This window comes from Orbicella franksi, chromosome 10 (genome assembly GCF_964199315.1).
Source record: "Orbicella franksi chromosome 10, jaOrbFran1.1, whole genome shotgun sequence".
In the NCBI taxonomy this organism is placed as follows: Eukaryota; Metazoa; Cnidaria; class Anthozoa; order Scleractinia; family Merulinidae; genus Orbicella; species Orbicella franksi.
This window is the reverse complement of record NC_138154.1, coordinates 20,055,208-20,077,243: the sequence shown is the minus strand read 5'-3', so window position 1 is coordinate 20,077,243 and position 22,036 is coordinate 20,055,208. Positions and strand designations below refer to the sequence as shown.

Here is a 22,036-nt window from a genome sequence, read left to right as displayed (position 1 = left end):
TATGCTTGGATGATAACACCGTAATAGTACACTAACCTTCTAATTACATGTACCATCTAAATGATTTACAATTTAGTACTATCAAGTTCTGTACAGACTCAGTTGTTAATTGATAAGCAACAATTTTGTAAAATAAACTCTAAACCTTAAATTACATCACCAGGTGTATCTTTAATCTGATTTGAAACACTCTTATAGCTGCTGGACACAAGTACAACGACCTTCTCATTACACGACTGACCACGCCTTACAAAAAAAGCTGTGTTACTCACAACACATCGATCTTGAGGGGGGCTGAGTACATTAGTAACGAATTGATTGTAAGATGGTGTAGGTGGCTTAAAATTAACTCCAACTAATTAAAAACATATCACTGGTAAGAAAACAACTTAGTAACAACCAAGTATCAACTTGGTAATTTAAGTTTAATCTTATGGCATCGTTCCAAAAAGGTTTTCGTGTCCAACTGTATGTTACGAAAAGTGAGTATGGTACTATAACTTTGGCAGTTTTACGGCACTTGCATCAAATCTTTATAATTACACGTGCTACTGAAAATGGAGCTCAAAACTTGTTGTTGCTTTCATTCTGTGTTGTAATGTCACTTATCTGTGTTGTAATCTCACTTTTCTGTGTTGTAATCTCACTTGCCAATTCCTTCAGTTGTGCACTTGCACCCTCCTCGATCTTAGCTACAACGTTTTTATCGTTGTTAGGTATTTTGTTTGGCTTGGATCGAAACTACCCTGTAAGGTACCTTTACACGTGCTCACAATAAAAGTGTCCACCATGATTCGGGCAAACCATTTCCTAATGCACTTTTTGCAATGAAACATGTTCCATCCGTGACTATATTTAAAATGATCCGAACTAGGGCAAACGCAATATACCACTGAAACTTTCCTTTCACCAGGTTAAAGTAAGGCAAAGTTATTTCAGAAAGCAATGTTAAGAAAATATCTATAACATCATATTAAACATTTCACGGACGTGACTTGCACAAAAGAAAGCGAAAATCAATAAAATGACTTTCGAATGGCGCATCTAAAAAACTTTAACCCGCTTAGTCGTCCTACACAATCCTATTCTCGTTCCGAGAGCTGCCTGTCCCTCTTAGCCGGCGGGGTCTGGCACGAGGAAAATGAAATTGTTAAGCAAATGATCCCGCCATGATAGATGACAACTTTCGAAGCATTCATTACTTGTTGAATCCAATCCAATTGAATCTTGAATCCAAGATGAAAATCACAGACTTGACGAATACTGTAACGAAGAACTACATGGAAACGGCATTCGTTCCTAAACTGCACTGAATTGAGGTGGATAAAAACGTTTCCATTGACACAAGGGTGGTCAGTTGAGTAACTTGAAGAACGTTAAATTAACCTAATTTAATTCACAATTTTCAGGTTTCTTTGTTACAAATTGAAACTTTTATGATGCATCTAACCGTTTGATTATGCTTCCCATTTGATTTCTTACTCATCAGCAAATGCCCAACCTTTTTGTTCTAATTCAGCCTCTGTGAGCAGTCGATAGCTTTCATCCTCCTCCTCCTCCTATCGAAGAAAAGAAAATTGGCAAACACGAACAACTAGAACTGAAAAACGTATTCGGCATGAATGAGTTGTTTAGTGACTTGAAGCCAACGCCCCTAGTTACACTGTTTTCCTGCTGGAAAAGCCACAGGCTTTTCTTTGGCCTTGACTGCATTTTTGTTTCGTTTCCTCAGAAACGAAACGGTATTGTTTTCAGTTAATGGGTGAACTATTTACATAGTGCAGGTAATATCCAATCAGAGTAAAGTTTGTAATTGTTAATGTAAATACGATGGCAAAATCTCCGACAAAATTCGGTGCATCGCAACAAAATGTGGCATTTGCAACATCTTAATTGTTGCCTTGTGCGAAAATGGAGAATTGCGATTGAAACTCTCGTTTCTCGCTATTATATATCCCAAGGAAACTACGAAATGGACTTCTAATCGCACAGTGATAGTAAGAAAGAAATTTTTTTTTATATCTTCGAGTTAGGGACATAGCCACACCACGCGACTTGTTCACCAATGCGATATTTTAAGCTGATGGAAGTAGTTAGTTTTGTTTAGTTGAACAAAGAAATGGTACTGTTTTTCGTTTCAGAGTGATTCATTGACATAGTGAGTATGAATGTTACCAAGATAACGCTTGTAATTCACAAGGTCAACATGTTCAGCAAAAGTAACTTGTTGAAACCAAATTTAATTTCGTGTCACGGAAGCAAAAGGAACTTAAAATGTCATACAGGTAGAAATAGTTGGCGACTTAAATGGTTCTAAGTCAGACTGAAACGATGTTTTCTAGAGAAACGACGATATCTGTTTCCGTACTTGATTTAAATGTGATTAAGATCACAACTACGGCGACATAATTTTGGTCCATCAGAAAACTTGTCAGGAATAACAATCCTGCCCGTTTTCTGTAGCTGTTTACGGGAAAAGAACACGCATGCACATGGAGCGCTTGAACGATTCCAAAGATACGATGTATTGTTTCAGACCTGCCTTAGTTCCCTTGTTCAGAATGAAGTTAATGGCATTGTGAATGGGTTTAGTTGTTGGTCTTATCGATAATGATGAAAGAAGTAGCTTCGTCTAAAGAGCATACCTAATTCAAGACTAGAGTGCAAAAACCATACCTAGTTTGGGACCAAAATGATCAAAATCGATACTCCGAGTATCGATTTTGATCAAAGTAGAGGCTCTACTTTTGATCAAAATGTCTTAAAAAAACTCTACACTTTGAGGCTGGACATTAGCCGAGTCGGTATAAGGGGTAATCCCCCCCCCCCCCTTGGGCATATCACAAGTAAATGCATTTCGAAGTGTGTTGACCGTAAAAACTGATACCTTTAATGTACCACGTGCCTTTGGTCTGCTTTTTATGTTTCTATAGTAAAACCTCAAGCTGTAATGATAACTATCTATTTCTCTTCTTTTTTTCTTTGCCCCTTGTCGTCACTGTATTTGTTAGTAGTGTTAATCGTGTAACTGTATTTGTTAGTAGTGTAAGTCGTTTAGATATTGTAATTTAAATAGTGTAAATAATTAGAGCAATATAATGTAAATAGAGCTAGTGTTGTAAGTAAGCATTGTTTTCCCTTGTGTTATTGCAAATAAAAAAAAAAAAGGAAAAGAAAAAAATGATACATATGTAGACAAATCACATTAATTAGCCCTTTCTCGTTTACAACACGTTCAGTACTACACCTCGCCTAGACGAAAAACCCCAGGATTGGCAACTGAGCAGATCAGTACGGTGCAAAGCGGCGCATTAATATGAACACAAATTTCCCTCAGCCCAGGACTTCTCATGTACAAATATCATCAAAACCCCAGCCTTTCTCAGACTTTGAGTATCTTTCCGGAAACGAAAAACTATTTCCTTCTGAGAAATAGCTTCTTGTTGTGTCTTCAAACATAACGATAGCCCATAAACTAACGACAAGCACCTCTTATAGCACAAGATATGGCAATTACCCATGAAGTTTCTTCGATGTTTCTATTGCATGACCCGGGTACATGAGGTATCCTTTGGTGTGTGATATTTTTTAGCGTGTGTCGAGAAACACGCGTGAACCAATCATGGAACGCATTTCCAACCTCCACTATGGCGAGTGACGATGTCAATTCCATCAACGACCAAATGCTTTCAACGAACAAAGACAATCTTCAATAAAAAGAGCTTTAACCTTCTAAATGCCATTAGGGATTTCTTAAAGGTGCAAAATTCCTGCCGACTTTTGTAACTCACCTACATGTAGCTACAGGCCGAATAATTCAATCTCACGCCTAAACACGCCTTCAGACAAATTTATCACGGCCAAGTGAAAAGTTTGAGCTATCATAGTCCCAATCATATCTATAACAAAATTCTCGATCGCGATTGGTTCTCCGCAGGCCTATTTGTCACGTAATTGGTAATCACGTGAGTGTCCAATTACAGGTATCCAATTTGAACTTTTTGTAATTGGATGCCTATGCCATTCGCACGTCAATTACGCGCGCTTTAATGGCTTCCTTCTTAATGTTTCCTACAGTTTTTTAACTCAAGAAAAGCGCTATAATCCTTTTCGCTCAAAAGAAATTCAAAAGACACTTTTAATTCCGAAATTTGTTATAGATACGATTACTTAGAAATTGGACCTCGTGTCTTACAATTCAGGGGGTAATCGTGCACGTAATTTCAAATCGGCCTCGCGCTGCGCGCTCGTCCGATTTTGAACTTACTCGTGCGTTTACTTTCTGAATTGTACGACATGAGGTCCAGTTACTATTACTACTGAAGTGACACACTTTGAAAATAAATATTTAAATTCGAATCAATGCCGGAAAAGATAACTCCATGTAAAATGACGGTACACTTCTCCAAATTCTTAGTTTTTGCAAGGAAATGTACTGGCGACAGCGTTATGTTTGGTGGATGGCACCGGCAAAATGCACCATCGGAAATTTTCAGAACGCCCTCGGAAATGTTGGGATACGTATGGGTCTCACTTGAAAGTTTTGGCAGGTCCAGGTTAAATTTCTTACGCCGGTGACTCGGTCACTATTTTCTCTATAATTGCCACAACAAAGTGGTCCCTCTGTTTGGAACGACACAAATTATTGAAGATTAACATGCTCAGTCTGGGAAAAACCGGAAATCCTCTTGAGGGATTCAATTAGCCCTATTAGCCCTCTTCGCGGAGGTGAAAAAAACATGTCATTAGCCAAACAACAAAAACAACGACAACAAATTTTTATTCACTAAAACATGTGCGAAAGTTGCGGCGATTTTATAGGGACAAAGGCATACTATAACAAGAACTAGAACTCTTCCCTGATCAATAGGCCCTTTCGACTACCTTTCCCGTCACGCAATGAAATCCTCCAGGTTCGGCTGACCATTAGGTCATTGCGCCTCCCTTTAGATGGAAAAACAAAAACCGCAAGCGTGCCTTTATCAACTTTCAGTCGATAATCAACTAAATGGCACCCACTTAAACACTTGGAGTTAGTCCAATCACGCTACAACGTCTCCCACAGGGGTTGCGCCCCCTTATGCTTATGCCTAAAGGTTTTTTTTTTTTTTCATTTTTAGTTTGTTTTTGACTGTTCAATGAAGTATGTTGTGTAACAAATGGTTGAAATGAAGCCGTCCTATTCGATTTAACGTGGAAGTGGTGTATGCGGCTTTTTATCTTGGTCTCGTCTCAATTCTTTATCGAGCGTACATTTACTTGCACGCAACGCTCCTTCTTCGGGTACTGGGCACAAATCAACCTTCAGGGTCCTATCTCTCCCCCCTCGAGCAATACCCTGGATGGGGCTGGTCACGTGCACACCCAGATTTTGGGTGGTAAAAAAACCGTTGATTGGGAGGGATAGAAGGGTGTTTCTCTGCTATTTGAGCACGAACAATTTCATAGAAGTAGTAGAAATAAAGAAATTTCATTCATCGATCACAGACGTCTTACTTTCCTTTGCGCTGTCTTCGAAAAATACACCGATTAATACAGGTAGCTTAAAATGAAAATGTAGCAAAGGTTTGTTCTTGATTCTCTCTGAGTAGACACTTCCATCTTCCGCGGACCAACCCACAAATACCGTAAGGGACGATTTACATGGTAAAACTTTGTCGCATGCGACAAGCTTACGACAGGCCTACGACATGACTTAGGACCATTTACACGCGCACAACATTTTCACTTACAAAATTAAATATGCAAAACTGTTTGCACCGGGATTTTCGGAGCGAAAGTTTTAGCAAGCGGTAAACAAATATTTTAACTGTCCTGCGCTTTGAAAACCTGCCTAACGAGATGTTTTTCGCTTTAATTCGTTCAGTACTTTTCGAGAAACCACTTCATGTGAATCAGTCAACAGCAACTTCGTCCGCCATTTTGACGCAAAAAAACTTCACCTTTGTCCCCTACTCAGTTGAAATTTGTCACAAAATACGTCATTTTCTATCGGTTTCAGCTACGATTGTCGCAGCGTTTTAAAACATGTTTTAAAATCCTACGACATTTTTTTGACGTACACAACAGTCGCAACCGAGTTGTAGGTTTGATTTACACGAAACAATTCATGTCGGAGGGCTGTCGTAAGCTTGTCGCGTGCGACAAAGTCGTACCGTATAAATCGGCCCTATAAGTCAATGTTTAGGCCGCACCTGTAGAAAACGGCCGCACTCCTAATTTGGAAGCTCCAATTTTGAAAAAAAAAAAAAGTCTGAAGTTTCAATGAAGTCCTACTGGCAACAAACAAGGACCACCAAGTACGGTTTCACAACATGCAGCGCTAGTTGCGAGCTTTCATAAAAATTAAATCCCTAGATAGCGAAATTTCACGTCATACTTTCTTTCTCTTTTGAGTTCACTACATCAAACTTAAGGTGCTCTCTGGATGCGATTATCACATTGAATTACTCCATGAAGTTGAAATTCGTAGGTGATTGAAACGATACGAGCGAGTGCTTAGTAGCCAAGCTTTGAAATGTAAAGAGGAGTCTTTCATGTACTTGCTTAGCTTACAAAACAGGCGTAATCAGTTTTTCTGCCTATTTTAGGCGAACTGAGGCGAAAGCGAGGCGAGCGCGAAGCGCGAGTCGCGCGCCAGGGGAGGAGCGCGAAAAAAATACCGCCTTTACGCATGCTGTGGTGCAGGTTGTTCCGGCGTTCAAATAACGCGGCTACCCAATTCGTTACTTGACACGTGATCCTCGAATGTGTTTCAAATACAACATGGCGGTCGCATCATCTTGTTCTGCGAAAGCGAGGCGAGCGCGAAGCGCGAGTCGCGCGGGAGGGGAAGAGCGCGAAAAAAATAACACCTGTACGCATACTATTGCTTTAAGCTGTTCCGCCCTCAGACACACCCTTAAATGACCAGCCAATCACAGCATTAAAAAAAGTGGCGCTCGAAAAGTGCAGGTAATCTTCGCGCGTTGTGTGCCAAATCTACAAACTTCCAAGGTCTTAGAACCTTTCTGGTGAAGAATGTGCGATTTCAAGGGAGTTTTGATAATAATGCAGCGAAGCACGTCTCCGAAACTTTGAACTTTTTTTGCCTCATCTTGAATGAACATTTATTGTTATTGAACTTCTTGTCACGTTTCTTTCCTTTGGTTGCCTTTATTTGGGAATTTTAGGTTTTAAAAGTGAACAGTAACTTGCACGCTGCATTTCTGCATATTTAATAGACCTATTACGATATATTAAAATTCAGCCAAACACTATAGACCTCAGCACGAGGCTCTGGGGAATAACCCCACAAACTCTGTAGTTATTCCCCTGAGCCTCGTACTGAGATCTATTGTTTTAGGCTGAATTTCAACATAGCGAAATTGGTCTTTTTACGACGACCTCCGTAGTTTGTTTGTTAAGTTTATTCGCTTCGTTCAAATATATTTTTTTGAGTATTATTCACTAACTACAGAAGTCCTGAGAAAAGAACTAAGTAGGCACTAATTTGACACAGTTGAAATATGGTTTATCTCAAAATAATTGGCTTCTTTTTGCCATCCTTTCATCTTTCAGTCGCTGCGCTGTATTATTTCGTCGCGCGGCGAAAAAATTATCTGATTTCTTGTTTTTAAATTGGCTTTTACGTGTCTTTCGCTTTTATTTTCCAATGTTTCCTCAAATGTTATCTGTTAAAGTAAAAGAATGGAAATTCTCTTTTATTCGGTTTCGTTTTGTTCTCCGAAGTCAATAATTAACTCATTTTGCACATTCAATTTTCTCGGCTTTTGTCGCGCGGCAAAGAAATAATAATAATTTCTTGTTTTCTTATCAGTTTTACACATCAAGTTAAGTTCTTAATGTTGATGTTTTTTAATATTTTGGACCCTCATTTAGTCAACTTTAAATACACGATAACTTGAAACCTGATTTTGTGTCTGTAGTTACTGCGCATATGGTTTATTTTTTGTGCTTCCTCTCGCTCTGAAATATTCCACAAAACGACAGGGAGTTACGGGTGGGTCGCACCCAATTTCATGCAGGTGTAAAAGGGTTAAAGGGAAGGGGGGAAGGAGGCACGTTCGGAAATAAACGAGGGGCTTCTCGAATAGTTTCATCCACAGAACAAGATCAAGCAAACGCCATGTTGTATTTGAAAAACATACGAGGATCACGTGTCGTCAAGTAACGAAGTGGCTGCCGCGTTCATATTTGAACGCAGGAACAACTTGCACAACAGTATGCGCAAAGGCGTTACTTTTTTTTTTTCGCACTCTTCCCCTCGTGTGCAACTCGCGCTTCGTGCTCGCCTCGCTTTCGTCTCTGTCGCCTGAAATAAGTAAAAAAATTACACCTGTTCTGCAGGCTATACTTGTTTTGCTAAATTACACAACAAAAATTGCGAAAACAATAGAAATTACAAAATATGCCAATTGTATTTTCTTTTATCTAATCACTTTAAAAATTGCTTTTGAAGTGGTTCATTGGCAACAGAACTACGAGCTATATTATTTTAGAGGGTACAATCATATAAATGTCAACAGAAATAAAACACTTACATGGTATTCAGTCCTTAGTGCGGTGTCTCTTCCACATGCTGAGCACAACTCCTCGGCTTCTGATTTTGTCATCTCAACACCATTCAGATTCAAGTCATCCAGCACAGGAACACTGCTGAGATGCTCAATCAGGACACTGACTCCTCGGCCAAGTGGATTGCTTGATAGGTCAAGAGTATCCAGGTCTGGTACATCCTTCAGTGCACGGGCCAGCGCTGATACTTCCTCTTCGCCCATCTGTGTTTCACACAACCACAGCCACCTCAAATGGGGAACAAAGTTCAAGTGTTTAGCCAGCTCCATAATCCCATAACCCAGCGGATTCCATGATAAATCAAGAATTTGGAGCAGTGCAATACTCGGTAAACATCGGAATACAGCTGTGGCTTCCTCAGCACCCATCTCTGTACTTCCTAGGTTCAGGTTTGTCAGAAAACGGACACAGTCTATGTGGTTAACCAGTTCAATGATCCCGTGACCCAGTGCGTTGTATGATATATCCAGTACTTCTAACTCATTTAAACGTGCCAGTGAAGCTCCAAGTACCGCGGCCTCTTCCTCTCCCATATTGACATCGCTCAACCTTAAGACAGTCACGTGATCAAGGTTCTCAACTAAACCCGTCACACTGCTGTACAACGGGTTCTTGGACAAGTCAAGCTCGTGCAAGTTACCAGCCTGGTACAGTGAACTGGCGATCTCATTAGCACATGTTGCTGTCAAATTGATGCGGTTAAGTTTTAAGCTGTGGAGATTGTCGGAAAAGTGAATGTTGGAAACCATACTCTCTATCAGCCCAGCGTCGAATGAGGTACAGCCGCCGCCGTAGATTTCGATCTTGTGAGGATGTGTTATGAAAGGTAACACGTTTTTCACAACCGTGAGTTCCTCACTTGTTGGGTTGTAAATTTCAATCTCTCTGACGAATGAAAGACAATGCTGGCCAGTCTGATCCAGTCTGTTCTCAGTCAAAACCAAAGCACCACTGTGGTCTTCATTCTTTGACAAGTCAACAACAGACTTCTGAGGAGGAGACACTGATGTCGATGTGAGTTCAGTGAGCAGTTCAGTAGGCAGAGCAGTAAAGATGTCCTTGCAAATGCGAGTAAGACAGAGCATCATTTGCTCTCCTTCTTTCTTAAGGAAAAAGCTCTCTACTGCTAGATTGGAGTACTTTTTTACACTCCTGACTTCCCCCGAACACATCACAAGGGAAGTGTTTAAATCAAGAAGTACAGAGAAAACTTCATCATCACCTATTTCTTTACTTCTTAATCCTTGGTCAGAAAAAAGATAGTTTGGATAACTGCTCGTGGATTTCAGTACGTGTTCTCTGGCAGCAATAGAAACCTGTTCACCATTTAGTATTAGAACATAATTAACAAACTTAAGAAAAAAAGGGAACACAGCTTGTCTGTCTGACGCTGCACAGGAAAACAAACAATCCGAACTGATAGAAATAAACCTTCTTTGATCATCTGACAAATCCTCAACAGAAGGCGTCACGGTGAAGTTGTACGCTGTAAGACCTTCTTTGTCTCCTATCATCTGCAGATGATTGAGAACAGCGCGGGCAGCATCTGATGACAACTCACAGGCGAATTTCAGAACTTCAAACATCTCCTTTATTTTTTGAAAAGAATCAACTTTTGAAAGGCAGGTGACACTTTCATTTTTCTCATTCGTCAGTTCTTGAACGATGAACCTGGCAGCGACGAACTCCTGAACGGACTTATGGAGGAAATAGACGATTTTCTCAGGAATCGAACTTGAAAGCTTTGAAGTTTGCAAAAAACCAGTGTCAATAAATTTCTTAAAGACATCGCTATCAGACAGTTTGCTAAAGCTGAAATGAAGACAGTTCTCCAAAAGAGCGTAAAAAGCAAGTTCTCCTAACCTCGATAGTTCTTCTGTGTATTCATCTATGCTTTGAAACTCTTCTTCTGAATCTTTTGAATTCAGGTGATACAAGAGGGTCTGCATGAATCTTGAGTAAAGGTCCGCTCCAGATGTGGGTAGTCCTTTACTGTCTTTCTCCTTCCAAACTCGACACAACATTAATAGGAGAAGTGGTATCTTCGCCATGTCCCAAATGCGTTCTTGTTTCCGCAGATATTCAACAAGCTCGTCTAGGTCTTTCTGATCACTGAGGAACTTGCTTGCAAACTCTTTGACTTGCTTCTCACTATCGAACCCGTTGAGCTCGAGTTGAACATGACTGTGCTTGCTTAGCTCCTCTTCTTTTACTCGCCGTGTTGTGATAACAACACAACAGCCTCTCAGTAGAGTGCCTCTCCAGATCTTATCAACTGGAGATGATTTTCCACCGCTGTACTCGTCATAGCCATCAAAAACGAGCAGGACTTTGCCTTGGTTCTCACGGACATATTTATTTAAGTTATCGACTGCCATTGGATCATCAGCAGACACCAGTTCTGCAGTTTCCAGCATGGTGAGGAAATCTTGACTGTCGCAAACGTCTCGCAACTTAATTAATAGTAAAACATGGAACTTCTTTAAGATTTCTTTCTTGCCTCTGGTCCAGTCCACAGCAATTTTCTGAGTGAAAGTAGACTTTCCTATTCCCGGTCTCCCGTAGACTAGAATTCTTTTAGAGTTAAGACGACCTCCGTAGCCTTTAAACATTTCAGCGTAATCTTGAAGCTTTTCTTTTGCTGTTTCGTCAGGTTTTCTATCATCTCTCACTATTGATAACTGTATGTAAATCTTATCAAAATCTACTGTGTTGTCTGAGTCCCAAGGTGTGATTTTCACCTTACTGTTGGTGGTGTAAAACTCGTGCAGCTCTTCCAGGCACCATACCAAAAACTGTTTGGTTGGAGAATCTGTTGAGAAGAAATGAGAAGTCGTTATTGTTATCCCTCCCTTAATTTGAAAACTCTGATTATCCAAATCTGTTCTGTAAGCCTATCGGTCTAAACACTTGCTCGATTTAAATATGCTACGACTGATTTCAATTTAAACACCTCTTAGTAACAGAGTTTGAGGTCCGTACTGAAAGTTAAGGACCGAGTTTTCTCCCTTTCAATTTCTGCTGGCCCAAGCACGAAGCGCGAGGGCCATAAATCGAACGGGAAAAACGAGGTTTCGTAACCTACAGTCCTCGCTGTGAAGACAATGTTACTAAGACATTCACTTTATCTCTAAGTGTGTTTGATGGCTTCGGAGACAGCTCTAAATTATAGGGAGCCGTACAGTAGATTACACTAAACTGACAAATCACAGTGCGCGTGGCAACAAAGCCTTACAAAAAAGTATAATAACAAAAATTGGCCATGCCTACGGGTGAAAGTTAATATATATATATTTTTTTTTAATCTAAAATCCAGACCAAGTACCAGTTCAGTAGATTTCTAGAATCTTGAATTCTGCGCTAAAATATCTTGTACTAAGACTAGTTCACCCGAATTTTCCTGACAACGCTACAAATTTCTTTCTTTTTGGGGGGGTGGGGGGAGGGGTGGGGAGGGGAACCAATGGTATATGATAAAACCTCAGTTTTTTTTGGAAGCTATCCACCGCTTCAATAAATATAATGAGAAGACAACGATTTTGAACGTCTGCATATAAAAAGGACAAAATTGATGAAAATATCATTTATATTTATATGTTCTCACAAGTATTGGATTGTGTCAATTGCGCTTCCCTTTAATTGCAGATTACCTGATTTACCTAAACCATTTGATGAGTAGATTAATTGCAAAAAAAATTATTTTTGGAGAAGTGTATCTAAATTAACGGTCAACGGTTTTGGTTTGGGGTTAATCAACTTCGGATAAGAGGCTTATTGGCTGAGGTTAAAAATAGGGACGGTGGGGATGGTGGTCATTTGTCAATCAAAGAGTCATAAGTTTTGACTTTTCACCAGTGAGGACTCACTATCAGACAAGTAGTCATGAGCTGTAGGAGATAGTCTTTGTGTCCAGTCATGCAGGTCACATACTGCACCTTTCTTATACAATACTGAGCCAGAGGAAAGGAATAAGAAAAAAGATTTGCAGTGTATGACTGGCGTATTTCAACAAATTAGATCAAATGGACATTTTTTTAATGATGTAGTCTTCACTAGTCAAGCACATATTTCATTTTGTCCTAAGTAATAAAAATACCTTCAAATTTGGGGCGCTTGGGTAGACTTGGCCCTTTTCCCGACACATCTGCAAAAAGAAAGAAACAGGTTGTACGTTTATTAACACCACAGCAGTCTGCCAGGTATTTGGTCAAATCTCTTTAAAAGAAATGTCTAAAAAACAGTTTCATAACTTGCATTTCAGTATTTCATTTCGTTTCATTATTTTATTATTTATTCGCTTTCCATTTTTAAGAACTCTCTTAGTTTTCATGTTAGCCATTAGTTTTCTACTAATGTAGATATACTTTAATTGTTCTCTTTAACGGTATTGATCGAGAAAAATTGTACTTCATAGATACGTCATTTCCTTTTTATTCAATTTTTAAACTTCTTGCACATAACTTTGAGGTAATTAATGTTAAATTTTGAATTTTTTATTGTGTGGTCTTAATTTTACGCAGGGCCCCTTTTGATACCAGCCTATGGCTGATGGGGCTTCCCTGCCTTAAAAAAAGATGACTTGACTTCACTTGCAGAAAAATTCTGCGCCTGTTGATTTGCAGCACAAAAATGAATACAACTGGATTAATCCTTGTTGTACATTTCAATTTAATACACTGTTCATATAATTGCTATATATAGAGCAGAAAGGAGGAAAAGAAACATAGATGTAAAATCAAAGCTGTCACTATGGTCGGGAACCAAGGATTTCTACCCGCTACTATGAGTGTGAAACACAACTACTCTCATAGAAAACTAAACATTAAAGACCTGAAAAAATCCAGTACAATAGAGATATTATAATGAAAAGCAGGAGTTCTTATTCTGAATTTTTTAATATCGCTTTCTCAACAGCATATCACAGAGGCCATTATGGCTTCTACAGTGCATAACAATGCTATATAAACTTTCCTAGATTCTTTACAGGGAATTGCTCCCATAACTCCTAGAAGAAAATTATTCAAGTTACCTTTAAGGATCCTCCATAGTTAAATCCATTACATATGGACATGATTTCATAGCAGTCAAAAAACATCGCTTTGTGTCATACATAAGTGAAAATTATTCTGCCAAATGTACCAAGTTTGAAACAAAGTCTTGTAGATCGTGACGAGACCCTATCCCCTGCTATTTTTTTTTTTGTTTTTTTTTTTCCATTTCCATGCCTACTTCAAAATTAGTGACAGCCCTGATTTTACCGTAAGCAGTCTCTTAACAAAATGCATCATGTGATTTCCTTACAACAAAATTCTTTGGCCACGTTGTCAAGTCCAACTCTGTCAGAACACAACGCATGGTAGAGGTCACGATAAAGTGCATTCAAAGATGTTGTATCTCTCCAGAGAAGTAACATCTCATATGGTCTGTCTTTTCCATTGGTCTCTATTCCACTCAGTACATCCTGAGAAATGCCAAGTTGAAATCCCAGATTATTCCACTTGGTACCAATCTTTCCCGCCAGCTCATTTAGTTCACGGTCACTAGGTTTGCCTTCTTTAAAAGCAACTATATGTGAAAGAGAAGAAGCTTCCAGTTAACCAATACATATGAAAGTGGTAATACATTTAACATCAGAATGACATATAATGGGTGGCCTAGGTTATGCATACACTGGTATAGATTTCAAGATTTCCTGGTACAACAAACACAGATCCTCATGAATAATCAGCATGTGGCCTTTTAGAGATACTTATAAATACAAGTAATTGACCTACATCTGTATTCAGCTGAAAGCTGCCTTACAATGGTTTCAAAATTGCAATCTAATAGTTCTACAAAATACCATTAATATTAATGGGTCTGGGATTGGGTTTCTCCCACTGAAATTTCTATATTTCCAGTGGGTGTTTCATGAATGCCACTATCCTCAGAATTGTCAGAGGTTGTTTTACATCTAAAGTTCCCCCACCCTCTGATAAAAATAGGTCTTGAAATGTGTAATTCTTACTCCTATGATATTTCCATTTTTCCACTACGTGTTTCATGAATGCCCCTATCCGCAGAATTATCAAGGGTTGTTTTTATATCTAAAGTTTCCCCACACCCTGAGAAAAACAGGTCTTGAAATAGAGGCCGTTTTTTGATGCGGTTTCACTGCTGCACTGGAAAATGGTGGAACAGTGCCCAAGGACTGATGTGATGCAGTTGATTGCTTTGGGCTCATGTTGGTTGAAAGCAGAGAGGCTGGGCACAGTGTTGTCATTTGTCCCCATTAAGCTAATTTTTGAACTGCTAAAACAGCTTAGCAATCAGTTAGAGACAGGCTATGCCTCTAGGGTCTGCCTGGGAATGCACAGGACATGTCACATGTGGGGCCATCCTCATATGGCAAGTGTTTATGAGGAGAATCATGGCTTTAGCTATGGAGATTTCTGCAGCTACTTTTTGCATCCTTTAGTGAAATCCTGATCTACATGTCTATAATTTATAATAAAATGTAATCTGTACGAGAAAACCTTCCAGCCAAATCATAAATACCTTGAAGATTGCAGCCGTCATTGCCATCATCCTCTGAACTGCTGCTAACGTTGGTTGCAGCTTTAGACATTGTGATCATCTGCTTTGACAAAACCAGTTCTAAACAGCAACAAAACAAAAATGCTAATTGATGAAAGGTCATACAGTGTGTAATGTCTCTTTCTGTAACTAAAATTATTTCACAGGAACCATGGAATATTCACTGCAAGAGTGTGAACCTGATTTAAATAAACTGATTTGGATTGCACAATGTATGTTCATGTTGAAGGATTACATGGGTGAATGGAATATTATGAGAAGTAATAAGCCTGGTCTAAACAAGCAATTTTTTGTGACAATTTTTATGTGACAAATATACAGGTGTATTTAATCGTGTAGTCTCATGGTAACAGCCAATATTTGTCAAGAGTTCAGAGTGTAGTGTCTGTTTAGTAATGTCTTTTCTTGGACAGCAGACTCAGATACACAGAAACAAGGCAAAGGCGCTTATAATAATATGGTCTTAACAAACATATTTGCAACATTTTATGAGACAAAATTAATGGTCTACACAAGCAATTTTCTGCTTGTAACAGCTTTAATTCATTACATAAAAGCTAGCACGGCAGCTTTTCGGGAAAAATATTTATCACATTAAAATTGGCTAATTCCCTCCTCTACAGGATCAATAATAAATGTCACATAAAAATATCCACACAAAAAAATTGCTGGTGACTAGACCAGCCTTAATCAGCGACAACTAAGCATGCTGAATATTTACTGGATGTCGATCACCTAGCTAGGAGGCAACTGAATCAAACTACAGGATTTCAATGTTATCAGGCCTTAATAAGGTGTTATGCAGGTCATACACTGTACATAACGAACAACCCGGCAAACAGTTTTTGTCTGAGGCCAGGGACAAGTTTTGACCTGACAAAAAGACAGTCTGGTTGGACAAAAACATTTTTTTTGTTATTAGAAATAAAAAATAAGATACATTTTGAAATTTCAGTGTTGACCTTTCACCAAAATGTTGGATGCAAATTTGAATGGTTTAAAAGTAAAGTCAGCTGAGTGTAATAGCGATACTAACACCAGAAAGGGGACCCTTACATTGTACATTAAGTTGAAGGTATTATCTATTTTAACCTTTTGAAAATTGACAATTGAAATTTTCCTTCAGAGATTTCAGATCTGACTGTGGGTCACACTGGAGCTGTGGGAAATCAAATCCATTATTTGCTAACCAAAGAATGCTTTTCCATGGATTATGAAATGCAATTATTACAGTTGATCACACAAGCATTCCGTATTTTCCCCCATACACTGTATCAAGTTTCCCACGACGTCTAAGGAAAACCATGGGAAAAGCAATGCAACAATCTCCCAAGTGGACAGTTTGTCCATTTAAAAACTCACAATAACATTCAGAGACTTGAAAATTGGCTGAAATGAATTCTTTGACTTTTTCACAAAGTAAGTTTCGGAGGCACGGTGGCCTCGTGGTTAGTGCGCTCGTCCTCAGATAGAGCGGTCTGGGTTCGAGCCCTGGCCGGAGACACTGTGTTGTGTTCTTGGGCAAGATGCTTAACTCTCACAGTGCCTCTCTCCACCCAGGAGTATAAATGGGTACCGGCAAATTGTTAGCCTGGAAATGTAACAAATTGTGGGGGAGTGACCTGCAATGGACTAGCATCCCGTCCAGGGGGAGTAGAAATACTCCTAGTCACTTCATGCTACAGAAACTGGGATAAATCTTGGGTAGCTATGAGCCAGTCAGCTCAAAGCTTCATTTTTTCCACTTTCAAGTTTCCCCTGAAAATTTTCAGGGCAACTGAATAAAAAATTTGCATAATTAGATGAAATTGGAATTGTGGTTGTGACTACAAAGTGTGACTATACATTCTGGCTTTTCACAAAAACATGCCTGTGGTACAGAAACTATATTTGGACCACAGATGTAAAGCCATGTATTACACTGTGATAAAACATGACGGGCATTTGACAACATGAGGGAAATGTAAAAAACACAAGCCACTGGCATATGAACTCCTATGTTACATGTACTTGTATGTACTCGTATGTACTCCTGTGTTACTCATATGTACTCATATGTTACTCATATGTACTCATGTGGTGCTATAGTCATGATCAATGTTTTTAGCATCTCTGACAAAAATGTTGACTCGAGGTAACCTGGCAAAAAACATCAAAACACGCTTTTTCCAGGTTTTCAACTCAGACTAAATGGGGCTTCACCGCACAATGCATAAATTAACACATAGGAATAGTGGCGCTGATGTGGTGTGTTTACAATTCCACAGGACATTTGAGACGACACATTGCGCTAATAAAATTATTTCTCACAAAATGGAATAAAAAGGAAACTGATGACAAAGTCTTTTTGCATGGTATTGTGCAGTAGTATAATAAACTAACTTTTTTCATTGTAGCAGAAATGCCCAGTCAGAGTGTCTGATCAAGCTAAGCTTTTACAGGTCAAAACCTCAAATTTATTGGAAAATTGTCCAATGACCAACTGTTATTTGAAGGCTTGAGTGAAACACTCATTATAAAGTTGACAAAACAGTCCAGTTTAATTCTTCATTCTACACCAATTTAAAACATATTGCATCAATTGACACATGTATTGTATATCAGAATTTAACACTTTAAGTTGCAGTCAATTAAATTCAATTGCTAAAATGACAGCAGATCAGGGAAGTACATGTAATTACATACATTGAACTACATGTACTCACCACTCCATCAGCAATGAATGAGAACTTCAAATGTATGCAGCAAATTAAAGCTTGGTTCTTGAGTGATCTCTAGCATGGATAAGAATAGACAAGTCATAATATGTTTGATCAGTATCAGCTTAGTAATATTATTCCGTTCTGGTGATACATGTAAATTAGTCTGCAGTTTTCTGCATACAGTCGAACCTCTCTGTAATGGCCACCTTGGGGACAGAGGAAAGAAGCCATTGTCAAGAGGTGGCCATTATGTGGAGGTAGGGGTGTAATATGACACCTGTGTGGTTTTTCTTTAAGGAGCAACATTTTTTTCAAAAACATTGCTTATTTCACCATGTCATGATATATAAATCAAAATGTATCAATAAAACAGAACTTAACAGAAACAGAGACCACCGATACACAGTGCAGATCATGTTTTGTGACCTTTTCAATAAAAATGGGGTTTTGAATGCACTGTTTGTCAGTTGTAGATTAACTGGCCATTGTTGACAGGTTATTTTGGCAGCTGGGACAAGATTGATAAATTTAAGGTGGCTTACTTTGCGCAATCCTCGATCAAAGACTGGCTTTTACAACCTTGAATGAGAATTAAACTGCACGTGCCCTTTATTTATGCATGCGCTCATGTGACGCCATGTGTCGCGTGCAAGAAAGCAAGAGTAAATCAAAGCTCTTTTACCGGTTGTTTATGGACCTTTTCTGTCATATTTCATTGGCCCTGGGCTTAAACACATGTTTGAAAGCAGTTTGAAGCTATTGCCACATATACCAAAGTGATTTAATGCCTTTCAAGTCCTGAAATTATTTTCGCTTTTCTTAAGGTTACTTGCATCATTTTTGCACACGTGACTAATAATAACGTCTGGCAGGCAATTGTAGGGCATGCTACTGAGTCTCAGAAAAACTGTAGTAAGCCACCTCAAGCTACTTACAAATAGATGCTAACAACATGGTAACAATAATAATGCAAGTACCATATTAACAGCATCTATTTGTAAGTAACTTAAATTTACCAATTTGTACTGTACTGCATTGCACTGTACTGTACTTATCCTCAAAGCTCACAGTTTTAGCTTCTCAAAACAGATAATGTCCACAGACAAATATCTGAGCATACATGTAGGTCAAGGGTCCACATTACATTTACGTATTTGTGAGCGCTGTGTAGGCTGGACCTTTGCCTGTCTTGAAGTGAATTGAATGAGCACTGTCAGAGCACTGTATGAGCATTGTATGTCCACTGAAATATCTGAACTAAACTTATCTGTGGACTGAAATATTGGTGAAATTGAACTTGAACTGAAGAAGAGCTTTCAAGAAGTTCGCTGTCAAACCAGTTGAGATACCAGTTAGCAACAGAGAACAGTGTAACGAAAAGGTGAGCTCCCTGAAGGTTGTAGCACCAACAAAGTGTTGGTTGGATTTCCAGTTGTTAAACGCAGGTATCGGGACTGGAGTGATTTATCCATTGTCTTCTAGTTAGGCAGGAGTTGCACTATCATGATTGATGTTTACATTGGACATTAATTCCGTCATCACATGCTTGCAACATGTACAACCCTTATGTCGCCATCATATCAGACATAACTATGTCCATGGCACCTTAATATCAGAGAGACCAATATCCGGCCACCAAGGAGGTCACATCTTGCCTAATGACCTAAAAAAAAATTATTTTTCTATCGTTGCATGTCAATCAAGTCTGAAATTCTGCAATTAAATTAGGTTTCACAACACAAGCACGCATCATGTGTACAGATCAGCTCTTGCTCCAACATTTTCCCAATTGTCACAAAACGTTATCAGTTGTAATTCTTCAGTATGGCCAACCACTTTAATCCATATGAATTTCAATGCTTTCAGTTTTCATAGCATAGTGGAAATGACTCGCAGCCGATCTGTTTTCAGCAGCATAACGCACAGCCACAAGCAGCTTTGTCGTTACCTCCCAGTCCAGAGCAGCCTTCAGTTCTACAAAAGAAGCATCCTCGGGAGTGAAAACGTCTAAAAAGAAAAAAGTCTAGCCAAAGGGAGCCATAATGCTTTAACGATGAGAAAGTCCTTTTCAGCTTTGGGCCGATAATATAATGATTATTATCAGAATGGTATCATATATCTTTTATGTCACAAACATGCAACCCCAGTAACCCTCTTGGGGTAAATGCCCCAACAGGCTTGTGTGACAAAAACAAAAAAAGTACACAGTGCAACCCATGTCTTATGTTTAAGCATCAATCTCATACCTCAAGTTTTCATTCCTTACGGTGCATGCTGGCTTGACCAAACAAGCCGGTCAAAGGGAACAAAGATGCTGGGTACGAGGGTGGTTTAGGCATCCATTTGTTTGTTTATTGCCCAATTTTCTAGACAGAATTTTGGAAATGGCAGTTAAATGTCATCACTACTGCATGCATTGTGTGCCATTTGTTTATAAATAAGGGGAAAATGGGATAAATTCGGACTAAATAATAAATTCACAAATGGTGCCCCATACAGGACTGCATTGCAAACAAGCCAACACATAGAATTGTATCCAATTTATTGCAGAGTTGTTATGCAAACTGTTCTTAAGACAACCCATTCATTTGCACACATACGTGGTCATAAGGCACGTTAAAGTGAATTGACGAGAAAGGTAAGTGGTGGTAAATGTGTGGTAATGAAAACTACAATGACATAAGAAACAAGAATGAATTATAAGGTGGGACGAGCACCAAACTAACAAAAGAGAGGTTGCAGGAAATACATCGTAACAAACAAAAGAAAACCTCCATCTCTGTCCTTTAGTCATTCCTTAAACCGTGATAATATCTGTAAAGGCGTAATATCTGTAGGCCATGAAACTTTGACTGTAATCTAGCACGAAAGAATGTTAACCGAGCTTATAACAAGCACTAATGTGGTCATCCAGGGTCTCACTCAACCCAGACCTCCATGATAACTGAGAATACTGACTCACACAATAAAACTCACGCATAATCTGCGGTAACAAATATTTTATCACCAGTGCTGTGATTGTTGCATTCATATGTGGTGAAAAAAATTTCAACCCTTCAAATGGCTGGTCAGGAGATGGCGATTTAACATACACTTGCTCAAACTGGAAATCTACATATAACTGTAGATGTACATGTATGCACATCAGTATGGGCAATTCCACATGAGTGGTGTCAGAATCCAGATTTTTAAAAGAAGTTGCACATGAATACACTGTTTGCAAGTTTTAAAAATACACAGGAAAATAAATTTCAGCGCCCTCATGACAACCATGTATTCAGGGGGGTTCCCAAAGTAATGTTTTTTTTTTTTTGGAGTAAACAACAGGCAAGAAGTAAATTTTTTAACTTGCTCTATCAAACTTGGGAAATATAAGGGACTTCAAACACTTGTATCAGAAAAAGTCCCTCATCGGAGTTAATACATATTTGTGATAGAAATTTCACCCTGCACTTTTTTAAAAAGTAGACAATTATAACAAAAGTAAGTTTCGTCACAGATGTTATGTAACATCCACAATGTTTTAACAATCTTTTTTCTTTCCCAAAATGACTACATGTACATGAAAGATTTTAAAAACATTCTTGTCACACAGCTAGATATCCAATGGAAACACTTCGGCAAAAAGATCTCTCTGGTAAACTGCAACATTTTGCAAATAATGGCAGCAAAACATTGTTCTGGATGTTACGTTGTAGACATTACACTTCTTGAACTTAAGTAAAAACATTTTGAAATGGTTCTTAAAGACAGAACATTACATCACATAATTATGTCTTTCTAAATTTGCCCTAGTTTCACCTAACAAACTTTCGACAAAGACAGCAGCTTTTAAGTGGGTTGTAAACTATTGTGAAATTTCAACAATAGAAGTAGGTTGTGCCATTCTGTTGAACATTTCTAATAGTTCTTAAACCCTTCCACATGCATGCTTCCTGTTACTTTCAAGAGTTTTTTTCCACAGCTAGTTGCTCTGGAATTTCAAATGGTCCATTGATCAAGTGAGGAACAACAACAGAAGCTGAAAAAATGTTTGAATAGTGGACCTTCTGTTTTGCCTCGTCTTAAGGCCAACAGTAAGTAGTTGTGACAACTCTGTAAAGAAACCTTGAATTGAACAAAACTGCCATTTTTGTCTATTCTCTGGTAAAAGAAGTTAGTATGTACCACAAGTGAATAGC

General features: G+C 38.8%; 2 protein-coding genes across 2 annotated transcripts in view; both read right to left on the bottom strand.

Annotated features, from left to right (window-relative positions):
• Positions 1 to 22,036, bottom strand: part of LOC145500811 (uncharacterized) — a 173,274-nt gene that overhangs the window by 119,333 nt on the left and 31,905 nt on the right. The window lies entirely within an intron of this gene.
• The window catches only part of LOC145500758 (NLR family CARD domain-containing protein 4-like), an 82,120-nt gene continuing 60,692 nt past the window's right edge, over positions 609 to 22,036 (bottom strand). Inside the window, exons 3-8 of the mRNA XM_081480284.1 lie at positions 17,849 to 17,927; positions 15,115 to 15,272; positions 13,879 to 14,142; positions 12,674 to 12,721; positions 8,544 to 11,389; positions 609 to 1,559 (exon numbers count right to left, since the gene is read on the bottom strand). Coding sequence (XP_081336410.1) covers positions 1,479 to 1,559; positions 8,544 to 11,389; positions 12,674 to 12,721; positions 13,879 to 14,142; positions 15,115 to 15,256 — 3,381 coding nt within the window. The 5' untranslated portion in view covers positions 15,257 to 15,272; positions 17,849 to 17,927 and the 3' untranslated portion in view covers positions 609 to 1,478. The remainder of the gene's footprint in view (positions 1,560 to 8,543; positions 11,390 to 12,673; positions 12,722 to 13,878; positions 14,143 to 15,114; positions 15,273 to 17,848; positions 17,928 to 22,036) is intronic.